Source organism: Gambusia affinis, linkage group LG04 (assembly GCF_019740435.1).
Source record: "Gambusia affinis linkage group LG04, SWU_Gaff_1.0, whole genome shotgun sequence".
NCBI lineage: Eukaryota > Metazoa > Chordata > Actinopteri > Cyprinodontiformes > Poeciliidae > Gambusia > Gambusia affinis.
Window position 1 is genome coordinate 18743542 of NC_057871.1, and position 13760 is coordinate 18757301.

The following is a 13760-nucleotide window of genomic DNA, read 5'->3' on the forward strand; positions in this document are numbered from 1 at the left end:
TCTAAGGTTAAGAATTCCGTTGCTAGGTAACTAAGCGTTAGTTTCATGTTTGTAACCAAAAAAAACAAAGACGCAAAAAGATTTGTTAAGAAAGTAGAGGACTCTTTGGATAAGTTATTGGAAAACGACGCTAAAGTACGCGAAGTGTGGATTTTTTTTCTAACATTTTTAAGAATACTGTCGAAACCAGGTTTCACATTAACGAAACTTAAAAACTCGGTTGGGTCCTATAATACTTACGTTACGCCGCAGCTTGTTTCTTATATCCACGGACTGTTTTGTACTGGTGTTTCTGTCTCTGTATCAACGGCTGCAATTACCAGAGATGAAGGCATCGTCGTCGACCCCTTCCCGACGTATTTCAAAGCAAATTATAGACTGGTCACTCCAAGGTGAAGGTGGGTGTAGTTAAAGAGGAATTAAACGCAAAGAAAACAAGACATTTTGACTTGGGTTGTTAGCTACGGAAGCATTTAACTGCTAAAGCTAGGTAATATTAAGGAGCAGCACCGTGTCATTACGAGATGTAAAAATGTTTCTCGTATTACAATGTAATAACGAGAAAGTTTTATTTTTAACAAAATTTATATGCTTTAACAGAGTGAGAAAATGTGAGTCAGATGGGATATACCTTTATGACCTTACAAAAAGTGAGTTGTCAGAGGAACTATTGTTTTCTCATAATAACAACATATAAAACTAGTTACATTTACTATACTAACTTTTTTGGGGGGAGTAGTTTAGGAGTAGTAATTTTTAATATATTGTTACGTGAGTAAAATTGCTGTATAGTCCTACTGTATTTTCACTGAACGGATATATTTTAACCAAAAAGGCACCAGGCTCATAGATTATGTCCAAATGAGACTTCTTGTTTGCTTACAAGTCTTGTTCTAATGTAATGCTATTTTCAATCAAGTATATTGAAAAAAATATTTGATCTACCTGAATTTGTAATTATGTAATTTGAATTCGTTTTTATTTTTTAATTTTAGTCTTTAAAATACCAGAACTGGCACATAAATGAATGCTTTTTGTGTCTGTCTGATTGTAAAGTATTAAATTAGATATGATCAGTTACTTAAGTTGCTTTTCATAAAAGTTTTAATCTTACTTTAGTAATTTCTTGGAGGACTATTTATTATTTTTACTCAAGGTAAACAATATCTTGAATTAGTCCTACTCTCACACACAATCTGCCAATCTGTTTGGGTACACTACCCACCTCGGTTTGAACTATTAAACCTGTAGAGACATCAATTAGCATCCAGGGAACTCAGATATACGTTAAATAGTGGACTCTTAAGTACCTGGGTGTTCATCTGAGTAACCACAGCTGTCACAGCTCTTTCACAGTCAGCATCCCTTGGTTGGCCCATATCAGGGCAAATGTGTAGGGCCACCATGGAAACCGTGAACAAAACCTTCTGGGACCCATATTGTTGCTCTCATTTATCCTATACCTAGATATGCTGGCTAGGTTATATCAACGGTCAGCGTTCCTCATGCTTAGGAGGCTGAAGTCTTAGGGAGTGCTGGGGATTCTACTGAAGACCTTTTTGACTAGGATGGCATTAGAAATCTTCTAATGTTTGAGCAGCAACCGTAAACATACTACACTGGAAGCAGTTAGATAAGTTCATCCGGAAGGCCACCTCTGTGCTTGGGTGCTCCTTCAATGATGGATTTACGATTGTCTTTGGATCTACAAAAGTTGTTTAGGTACTTTTAATCAGAAAATAAGAAGCTCAAAAGCTCTAGTGTTAATGGGATTTAAAATTTATTTAGTTAAAACAAGCTTAGCATTTTGTTCTAACAAGATAGTGCTGAATTTATTTCCTAGCTCTGACAGTTAAATGCTTCTGTAGTTAGCCCGTTTCATAATGGTAGTAAACCTTCTTTTTGCCTTAGAATGGAATCTCAATCGAGTGGAGTGCACCACTGTACCACCAGGACCGGAATATAAAGTAGACCCTCAGGTGAGGCCTAAAGAAAGTGCATCTAATCATTATGCTCATAAAAATATACCATGAATCACAGAGTGAGGTGTGGTCTAAGCTTTGTGGCCACTTAAGGGCCGAGGGAACTGAAATTCACCCAGAACAGGTATAAAACTGCACTAGTTGTACTCATACTATGGTAAGCTGATATATTAACACCCAGGACGTTTGGATGTTATGTTGACAAAATCACACAACACGACCAATCCTTCCATAAAAGGAAAAAAGAAAAATTACCCAATTTTACATCCTGATTAACAGCTTCATCTCACGTGATTATAATGTTTAAGTTAAATTTAAAAACTTAAAAATATCTTTGTAATTCTTTTAACCTTTTTTAGTTATTGAGAAACATATTACATTTGCTCTGAGTAAAGTAGCTTATTTCTTTTTGAACTTCACCTTTGGCAATTTGTTTCGAGTTCCCAGTTCAACATTTATTAAGAATGCATGCTAAAACTGAAATTCAAAGAGACTCTAGTCAGTTATCACCGAGCAATGGTGGATTTATTATCCAAAGTGGCCAATGGCACCCATAGTGCTCTCCATTATCCATTTGTTAATGTGTTTCTTTGGGGGGGTTTTTTAATGCATGTAGGAGATAAATTCCTTTAGTTCTGGTGTAGCATGATTAAGAAAAGCAAGCTTTAGTTCTGAAACTGTTGTGTTTCTGTTTTTTCTATTTAATAGTTGAAGTAAGGACAACACAATGTTAAACTTTTAACAAGCAGAAAGAAAATATTACCAGACTCCAAAATTCTTTGAGTTGTATATTCCATGTTAAGGAAAGATGTGAACAAAGGAAAGTCTAAGCTCAGAAAAAAGCTTCATTGAGTTACTATAGAAATTAGATATAGAAAAATGTTAATGTTTTATTACTTTTTCCCCCCCCGAGTTGGCTGACATTGCTGTTGTTGAATATTGAGTCTGTTTTGCTGGCAGTTGTGCACCAGATTAGTCAACTTGTTTTAGTTACTTGAATGCCAGGACTTTTGTGTGATTCTTAATAATTTGAAAGAGAATAAATGCAATGTTTGAATGTAATGTAATCTGTGCAGATAGATGTTACATTAAAACAACCGCAATATCGAAGGATTTTAAAGTAACTGGAGCATTAACTTTATTATATTGCCTGAGTGCTTTTCTGCCTAACAACATCCCTCCCGAGTCGAGTTTACAGGCTGATCATACTAAATAAACACATCCAGTAAAAGCCACTTAGAGTAGACCGTAAATGGCTGTCTAAAAATAACTGTAAAGCTTTGTTAAAATTTTACACTCTCAGCACATTTTTAGACATTTTCGTCATCTTAATCTAGGCTGTATTGAAGAGACCTGTACTTCGAAAACAACCCAGTGTGAACCACTTGAAGACTCGTGAGCAAATGATATTTCTAGGCTGGCACACCCAGTCACCTGCAACTAAGGAAAAAACGGAACCAGAATGCACAGAGAAGGTCCCTGGGCCTCCAAAACCTTCAGTTAAGGTGAGATTTTGACAATCTAAGATCAAACCATGAAGCTAAAAAAACTCATAAAAATTACTGAAATTAACACTTTAGATTCAATGTTTAGAACATCATTTGAGCAAGCTATAAGTTGTCTATGAGCCTCCTTAAACAAATAAATGCATTTTATTTGTAGTAGGGTTTTTTTTCACATAACTGCCTCTTCTTTTTCTAGAAACAGGAAAAGATCAGAAAACATGAAAAGAAACTGGAAAAGGTGACAAAAACGACCAGCTTCCACCTCATAAAGGACTTCAATCGGATGCTTTTTACAGAAAAGAGAGCCCAGTCAGCCACGCCCTCAGGAAGAGCAAGGGCATACAGTTATCAAGTTTTATCAATGACCGATGAGAAACTATTTGCAAACTTGACAGAAAGTGATTATTATGAGTTAGACCCCGAATCCGCTGCAGCCTTGACTTTCCAAAGACTATATAAAGTCTTTACTCTGTGGCGCAGCGAGGTGCATAAGAGGAAGCGTGACTTTGCTAAGGCGGTTCTCCACGTCGACCTGTTTATACTGGACTCGGTATGTTTTGTGCATAGAGTGAAGAAACCATTTTTACAGAAATCCTTACAAGCACTGGTACATCTCACTAACATAGAACATTGTGATAAAGTTAATAGACTCAGCTAAGTTTAAAAAGTGAAACTCATAAATTGAGTAGATTCATTGCACACACTGGGATTAAATAAAAAAAAGACAATATTGTGCACAGCTAAGGAAAATCTATAATTCAGTTTCTCTAAAAAATAGGAATCTTTCACAAAATGATTTTTAAAACAGGAGTGTTATGTTATGCCTTGCACATTTATGGGAGTGACCGCTGACTTGACAGGTATCTAGTCATTGACACCGCCAACAAGGATGGTATTCTATGCCATAAAATGTGATTGTCAGAAGTGTGCAGTAAAGACTATTCAATAATGTGTCATTAATGCAGATAATGTGTTAATCTGTGGTAATAATTCAACTTTTTAATAATAGTTTGAGTTATAAAAATGGGATATAAAAAAAAGAATTGTTACTAACAATATGTATATGTTATCTAGAATCTGAGAGCAGCATTGTTGAAAATCAGGAAACTCTCATGCCAGCTCATTGAGACAGGGACGTATCGGGTCATAACAACCCAAACATACACACTGAAGAGGTTCTACGAGTCTCAGGTCCAACAACAACATGAGGTACATTCATGAGCAAATACGTCACAAGTAATTATTGTACACATTTAAAGTTTTGTCTTTGTTGGCGTGCCCTGAAACCTTTTGCCTGTGTTTGTTTCGTCAGATACAGACTAACCTTCTGGACTTTCGAGAAGTTGTTAAGAAGGTGACAATCGGTGCTGGACGTGCATACCTACTGGAGCATAAAACTATGTCGGCGAGGAGTTATAACAGTGACGTTTTAAATGCGACTTTTTATAAGCGGATGACTGTGTGAGTAAATTTCTTCTCTTCATTTGTGTTCTTAATTTTATCATTTGTGTCCAACTTTGCTTTCCCAAAGTTAACATGCTCTGCAAAATGTACTAAAAAGCTGAATCTAGTGGTTAGCAAGTAATTTAAATCTAACACTCAATTAAAATAAACAGCTTTTAGGTTTTTATTCTGAATTTATCTTTTCAATGCTAACAATCAGATTATTATTTATTTTTATTGATCAAACAGTGTAAATATGCATTTATTCAGCTTGGTTTCTTCACTCTTTGAAAAGGGAAAAAAAAATGGTTATGAAACCACTTAAAAGTAGGATAAGCTCACGAAAGTTCAGAATGACTGTTGCACATTCATGTTCTCGTCTGCTTCAGCAAGGGTGAGTTTACTTTTACTTTAGCAAGTAAAGTAAAAGCAAGTTTTTTCAATGTTTTTAATTGAGATTGCGATACCATTAGATCACATTTAGAAGATAGCAGACATGTTGTTATGGTAAAAGACTTTCATGATCAACTGAGCATCTAAATTGACATTTGGACGCTCATGCGGATCATCTACATGTGCTGACAGAGTGAGGATGCATAGTATGCATAGTGGGTTGAGCTTCCAGCTGGCCACAGTTTAGAGTTGGCCTGCATGAAATAACAGGCCACCTCTAAACTGTTGGATAAGAGTATTAATAGTTTCTAATACACAATAGTTTCTAATGCTACCTAGAAGTAAGAAAATAATTTTTTTTTCTAACTGTAAGTTTGGTCTGCGACAAACTAAATGTAGCAAACAAAATTTGTTTCTCTTGTCCAGATTGTATGTATGTTATTCATTGTATGAATGACATAAACTCTGGACAAGAGAAACAAATTTTGTTTTTGCTACGTTTTTAGAAATATTAAATAACAAATAAATCTCTTGCTGTTGTTTAGTTTATGATATTTTCTACTGCCGCACTAGCCTTTGCACAACCTAAGACTTGTAATAGGATTCAACATATTTTTGCATATTGTTTTACAGATTAGTTGATACTGCTTCATGCATATGAAGCAAGAAGTCAGATCAAATAAACTTTCAAAACCTGCCAACATTTCTTCTCGAAAGATGTGATTATTTTGTTTTGTAATGGCAGTTTAATTATCCTCAAAACCTTTGGGAACTTCTCTGACTGTAGATGGTTATGTGGTAGTATTCAGTTAATGTGAGTATCATTATTTAAGTGTTCTTTAGGAAACGACCCTCATTATTCTCTCTATCCTCAAAAGAGTCACAAACATCAATTTACTAATGATTGTGTTTTGGGAATTTTGTCCTTTATGATGCATTTTGTTTCTTTTAGAGCAGGCCACATGATCTGAATTCATATTTCTTGTATTAAATACATTAAATTAACTTTTTAAACAAAAGTTGTGGAGTTATTCAAAAGTAATAAAGTACAAATACTCAAATACCACAATCAGAAATAGCAGTAATGATAGCCTAATTTCACTTACTGCAACACTGCTGACTTATCATTCATTGTGGAAAATCTAATCCAGGTGTTCTGTGTTTCTAACCCTCCCAGCTTCATTCGTCACGTTGACCATTTGATGTTTAACACAGTGCACTCCTTGGTGCTAAATGCAGTGAATATCATCCTGACTGTATTCCAAGAACAGGTAGGTCATAAGCCCTGCCAAATCACTCCTCCCACCTCAAGTGACCAGCCTGAGGCTCCTGCTGAAGAGGATTCTGAAAAGAAGGTAGGACAGTTTTTCATAACTTATTTCAGCAAAGTCAGCTATTATCTGCTTCAGATTATACTGAACATTGGTACAAGGTTTTGAGTTTATTTTGTTGTATGTTTGTGTGTCAAAGGTTCTTCCCGACTTTCCTTTATTAACATCCGAGCTACTGCTGGAGTTAAATGTTTTGACGTTCAAGCCCTCTGAGGAAGACTTTCAGGTCTGTTTAGCATGTTCTGCAACAAGTAATATTTCACATTTCAAATATACATATATAATATGTTTAAAGTATAATTTTTACAGGAAGCCATCAGAGACCTAATCAGGGAGTTCAAGAATACAGGAATGACTTTGATGTCCCTCACAGGAGACCCTGAAATGGTTTCAACAATAGATTTTGAACAGGTGATGGTAAAAATATTCATGAACCTAATCAAATATCTGACTAGATATTCAGAGTAAGTTTTCCCCTATAAATGTTTCAGACATTTCTTTAAAGCTTTTATTATGTTAAATGTAAAGGTAATTGTAGTTATGTTGAAGATAATACTTGTACATGATAATGTTGTTTTCAGTTAATATATTTCTAATATCGACAGAAAATGCACTTCATATTTCTGTAAGAATACAGTTAATCCACAGATGCTTAAAAACTGAAACAAAGTAGTCCATAACTTCTTTGTAAAAAGTGGAACTACAGAAAAATTATTGAACATGAAGATTAAGAGGGGCATAGAAAGCTTATAAAATAGTCAGGATCTGTCAGTATTTAGAAAGTTTTTGCATTCATATTTTCTGATCGTACCAAAATGTACGTTTTCCAATTCCATTGCTTACATCATGTTTGGAGGAGGATTGGAATCTCATATCAGGCCCTGAACACCTTGTCTGCAGTAAAATTTGGAAGAGAAAACCTCCTGCTGTGGAGCTGTTTTTCAGATCATGGTACCAGCATCTAATAACTTAAAGGAATAGTAAATATTTATATAAAACAACATAAATCCCAAGTAGTCAGTAAAGCTCTTACAAAAAGAGAAAAGGAAGCTGTTGGAATGGTGAAACTTGAAAGCCCCCAGTTTGACTCCAGTTGAAATATTTTGAAAGGACTTAAAGATCATAATGTTTAGAATATGCTCATGAGAGTTTTTAAGAATTGATGCCATCTGTGTGAAAGAACAGAAACCCAACATCAATCAATGGCTAATTTTTCTGTACAGGATGTTTTGAAGCCTTCATTACTTTAAATTCTTCATGCAAAGTGTACAATTCAAGATGAGTGTCCACTACTTATTCTTTCATCCTAGTTTACTATACATAATTTGATTATGGATTTACTTGGCTTCATATCTTTGCATGTGTGGATTACTGGGGTTGTTATTGAGATCTGGTGTGAATTTGATGCCAAAAGCCTCATTCCTTGTCTGATAAAACCATTGATGTGTCCAATGCTTCCTTTCCCTCTTGTATGTTTATTTTTGGCCCTTAAAGGAGGATATGGAGGGAGGTCCATCTTTGAACACCGTCTTGGAGGAAGATATCCACCTTCAAGGTATCATTAAAAAGATCATGGTAGGTCTTTACACAATTTTTTTTATTGGAGTTTTTTTCAGACTTAAACTCTATGTAGTTACATCCAATTTTTTAATGCTTGTTTTTTACCTTCTCTTCAGGATTCACTCCATATAGCTTTTAATTCAGCCAAAGTCTATTCACGCACATTTGAGCATTTTCTGGATTTTTCTAAGAAGAATAAACATCTGGAACTTGCTGCAATGGGACAATCAGAACCAGGTAATTGTGTCAAAAATAATTACAGTCAATGAACAGTTTTTAGAATCTTGACCTTGGGCTCTCGATAATCTATGTCAAGTGTTGGAATCTATCACACTATGACTCGATCCAAAAGACTGAAAAATTTCTCACTCTTTGATATTATGATATTTTATTTGCATCTCTTTTGTCTAGACATGTTTTGATATATTAAAAACCCCAAATCAGTCGTTTGTCATTAGGAAATAATGCATGAAAATACAAATTGTCTCCTATCTATAATACATTTCTTTTTAGATATTATGTAATATTGTAAAAAAAAAAAATAAATAAATACAATGGAGCCAAGAGTATAAGGCCAAATATGGTCACAGAAGTCAAGAATCACTATAATCAGTATATAATTCAATAATCAATTTTCAAATATATAAGCAGCTGTGAAACAGTATTTGCTGTCACTTTTTATGACGCATGAATGTTTATGAGCATCAACCAAATTTAAAAAGCAGACAAAGATAACCTGAGTCTATAGAAAAATACATTTTTGAATATTGGTTTCATTTACTGAGGGAAGAAAGCTATCCAAACTCACCTGGCCCTCTGTGAACAACTGCCTGCATGCAATAACTGGCATAATGTCTTTTATACATCGCTTTTGGAGGCATAGTGACCCACTCTTCTCTGCAGAGTAATTTAAATAGCTACATTTAAATATAGCTATTTCTCTTTGTACAGACATGTCACTGCATTTTATCCGAATTGAACTCAATTTTTTTCACTTCCACACCTAAATACAAAGATAACAAAATAATTTTCTTACAAAGGAAAATGACAAAAAAGGTAGCGCAGAGTTACCCTGATAGCTCATTTTTAATCTGGTTTGTAAATAGTTACACGTTACTGAAAGAAGTGGTCTTATTGGAGCAGTGTATTAATCTGCATGCTTTACTGTAACTTTTAATGGATGATCTGAACGCTTTAGATGTAGCAAGAAAAATAAAAAAACAATAAAATTTAGTGTGCACCAAGTACTTTGTCATAGCACTGTAGAGTATGTATTCGTAAGTCATATACAAAGTAGCAGTTTTTTTTTTGTCTTTGTCTTACAGATTTGAGCTTTTTTGCCAAGACCTTGGAGTTATACCACGGTAAATATAAGGAGGCTATAGCTATCCAAGACAAGATGCATCTTGGCTTACTGCTGGTGGATCAATCACAGCTCAAACAGCAGCTTAATGCTTCTACTCTCTCTTCTCTAGAGGTCAGAACTACTTTAATGGATATAGAGACATTTGATCCAACTGCAATGTAATCCATTGAAAGACTTTGCAATTTTTTTCAATTCCTTTAGCATTTTCTTTTCTAAATCAGCTTCTACCGGCTTCATGTGGTCAAAAAATCCCACGGATTTACAACCTACCATGCGCAAATTTCCATTGCAAACATTAGGTACTGAAATGATTTTCAGTAATGCTTTTTTTTTTGGGCCACAATGATATTCTGACAAATTAGCTACAAGGCCTTTTTCCTTTTCTTTTTTTATTCTTTTAAATAAAACCCATCTGACATTCTGTTGTAAGCAATGTTCGATGCCACAGGAAGACATTTAATTAGAGAAATACTTTCCAGTTAAACCAAAGGTCAAATTAACATTTTTATTAGACAATATTGTGTAGTCAAAGGTGTGTTGTAGAAGTCCTTGTTTCTCATCTTTTCTAGGAATCGCATGGAATGCTCATAAAGCTGGCTAGGAAACAAGTCGATGACCTCCTGACTAAAGTTGGTGAAGCCAAAACTAAACTGGAGTCCTATCCCTCCACAACAGTGGAGATGGCGGAGCAGCTCATATTCCTGGATGAGTTTGAGGACGGAGTGAGAAGCGACTTTCCCCTTTGTTGTGTTAAATCACAGCTGTGATGTCAAAAGAAATATTTGCTGTAATTGATAAATAGGAGTCCATTTTTTTTTTCTCTTTTATTTATAACCCTTTTTCGCCATCTCACTAGATCTTGGATGTACAGGAGCAGCACGACAATGTTTCCAAGGTGTACAATCTGTTCAAATCGTACTCTGTTACCGTACCATCTCAGGACCTTGTGGATTTCGTCACGCTGCAACCCAACATCAGCCTGTTGTATTATTTAATTGACGACGGGGTGGCAGACAGGGAGTCGAACATGGAGAGATTTACCAGCTCCCTGGCCACAGATGAAAATAAAATGCAAGAAGAAATCAGAAAATTGGCACATGTGTTGCAGGTACAATGTATATAAATACTCTACTTCTTTTCTGTTTTAATCCTGTGTATTACAAATGGGAATTAAATGGAAATAACAAATATAATACAATTACACCTCCCTGAAAAAAATTACATTATACATGCATTTAGAACTTACAGAAAATTAACGGCTCATTGCAGTGGTTTCCAATTATCTGCCCTTTAAAGATGGTTCCTATACTCACCATTGAAATGTAGAGAAGAATAGGATGTGTGCTGTTTTTCATTTTATAGATCTGGTATGTAAAAAAAAAATATATACCTTGGGACTGGATAAAATTTCTAACAAACCACCAAACCTTTTTTTACAGAAAGAAATATGTTTGCAAACTGCTTTTAAAAAATGTGTGTTTATTGTAGGATACTTCCATCTATATGGGGAAACCGTGAAAAGTCCAGGAGTTATAGATTTTGAAATAGAGCAGATTTATTTTGGTTCTTACAGCAGATAGCAGTAAAAAGCAACAAAATTAATATCAAAACCCAGTAAATAAAAAGCTCTTTCATCATTGTTTTGTTTCATTTTTAGTGGTACCTAAAGATATTAAGACCTGATTATTATTAAAGCAATTCAAGGTCAATATTTTGTACTCAAATGTCCAGAATGTTGTAAAGTTTTCAGAAATCTGTTACTGGAGAAGTGTGAAATTGTACAAATCTGACTTGTTGAGCAACCTTGTCTTAAGTATAAAGATGCTCTGCTTTTTGTTTAGAGGTGTGTTCTTTTATGTGCAGAATCCAGACTTTTTGGACACCACAGTAATCCCCAGCAAAGTGCGTCCCGACTTTGAGAAGATCCAGACTGATATAAATAGGTTGGAAGCCCAGGCGTCATCCTGTACTTTCTATGAAAGTAGATTCAAGGTGCTACTTTTTGTCTTTTTTTTTTTTTCAGATACATACTGTGATAGCAAAGTAAACATGATCTTACTATGATGCTGAACTGCATCAAAGTAAGATGCAGTCCAGCATCTTTGCAGTGAATTTTTCATTTAGTTTTGACAGTCACAACCAGGGGTGCACCAATTGTAGTTTTTAGATGATCACTGATCTTTAAAAAATAAAAAAATAAAAAAGCCTGTCTTGCTGATTCCGATTTTTGCCAATACCGTTTTCTTCTTTGTTTTTTTTTTTTGTCTGAAAAGTCTCTTAATATAGCAACAAAAACTCTACATTGGCAACATTAGGACGATGATTGTTAATGGCACTTATGCAGACGTGACCAGGTGGGTGGGTCTGTCAGTCAACTCCCTCTCAGCAGGGAGAGGCTGACTTTTAGACTTTTGGGAACGTAGATAACGTTGGTGGATAAGATCGGTTTTAACATTGGCCAATGTCCCAAAATAAAGGAAATTGGAGCATATTTATCAGTGACCCCTAAAAGCCAATCTCCAAAGTAAGTAATTCTTTCTGCTCTGATGGGTAAAGCTGGAGAGTACCAGGTTTGATGTCCTGGAGGAGACGGCGGCAAAATTCAGGCTGATCCTGCTTCTCTGGGACTCTTTCGAGGAATGGGACGGACTACACAATAAATGGCAGCAGGTCAGAGGCTTTAATGTGTTGAGCATAAAAAAAAACAAAAAATTCATTCTTCTTCATGTGCAGGGAGACCTTATGTCGTATCTTTGTGTTGTTCGACTTCCCCAAAGACCCAGCTGAAGGAAATGGACATGGAGGAGTTGAGCTCGCAGATTAGCAAGTTTGACCAGTATGTCGAGCAGCTAGAGAAGGGCCTGCCCCCAAACTCTTCAGTTGCAGTTTTGAAAAATAAGGTGGAAACAATGAAACAGAAGGTAGGTAGGATGAAGTTCAAATTAGACAGTTGAACTTTTAGACACTTGGGTGATGTCATTCTAACCTGGGCTGATTGTTGACGTCAGAGTTTACGAGAACGGTTTCTGCTTTTTCAACAGGCGCCTATCATCGGTAATCTGTTGAATTTGCGTTTGAAGCCGGGACGGTGGGTGTCTTTGGAGAGTTTAGTGGCCGCCACTCTGGATGTGGAGGAAGTTACTATTGCCACACTGGAGGAACATGATGTCTTCTCGTGTGGACTAGAGATACTACAGATATTGAGTTAGCAAACATAGACCCTTTTTCAGTCTTTATTTCACTTCTGTGTGTAAGTACATGTGTGCATCTTAATTATACTCCTTAAGCTTACAAACACATTACCCTTAACCTATAAATTAACCAGATGGAATAGACACAGGCAAACAGTTCAGATTTACAAACCATCGTTACCAGCTTTATTCTGATTTAGTAAACAAGGTACTTTTTTTTCCAGAAAGGATCTATTAACTCAAGAAAATACTAGAAATATAAATGCAGCGTTACGAGCTAACTTTCTTTTTTGGTAGGAATATTATCACAATATTAAAGGCAGTTAAATTAACAGATCTATTAAACACATTTATTTTCAACCTTGTTTTTGATATTTTATCTCTGCTCTGGAAAATGGATTGCAACCGTGGTGTAGGAGTGTGGAGAGCACAGTTGCGAAAGGAGGAGGTTGTAACACATAGTTTTAAACTTTGGTGGAGGAATTTATAAAGCTGTCAGCAAAATGAGGATATCAGCAAAATGAGGAATTGCACACAGACTTTGCGCTGAGAACAGAACCATTTTTTAACCATTTCTGTGTAAGAGCATTCACAAACAACAGTTGCTTTTAAGTAGTGAATAGGCAATAAGGTAAAGCATTGAAGCTAAAGCAAATGAATAAATAAAACAGACCTAAACTTAAATATGGTACTATTTCCTGGAAATGCCATTCTTCCTTTGTAGTCCAAATTAAGGACTTTGGGTTTTTTAAATGCAGAAGAAGGACTTGGTGTGGAGAAACTTTAGGAGGAGCTGACATCTTTAAATTAACTGTTACAATCCCAGATTGTCTTTTTGTTGTGTCTATCTGTGACTTGTTTCTATGCCATTTCTCAAGACTGACCTACTGAAACATCCCATCTGGATGCATGCAAGATTGTGTAATGACAAATCAGTCTCTGACTAAAACTAATAAAGGAAGCTTGGGAAGAATACTTTTTCAAACATA

At 35.4% G+C, this 13760-nt stretch overlaps 1 protein-coding gene across 1 annotated transcript; it reads left to right on the top strand.

Moving 5' to 3' along the window:
• Nucleotides 1-36: 36 nt before the first annotated feature.
• LOC122829395 (dynein axonemal heavy chain 6-like) lies at nucleotides 37-13760 on the top strand. Its single transcript, XM_044113923.1, has 18 exons — nucleotides 37-398; nucleotides 1912-1979; nucleotides 3320-3487; nucleotides 3684-4037; nucleotides 4562-4696; nucleotides 4800-4948; nucleotides 6501-6678; nucleotides 6794-6880; nucleotides 6964-7065; nucleotides 8149-8229; nucleotides 8331-8451; nucleotides 9540-9691; nucleotides 10150-10302; nucleotides 10437-10688; nucleotides 11444-11572; nucleotides 12137-12250; nucleotides 12358-12501; nucleotides 12622-13760. The coding sequence occupies exons 1-18, from the start codon at nucleotides 326-328 to the stop codon at nucleotides 12787-12789; spliced, it is 2628 nt and encodes an 875-aa protein (XP_043969858.1). The 5' UTR covers nucleotides 37-325; the 3' UTR covers nucleotides 12790-13760.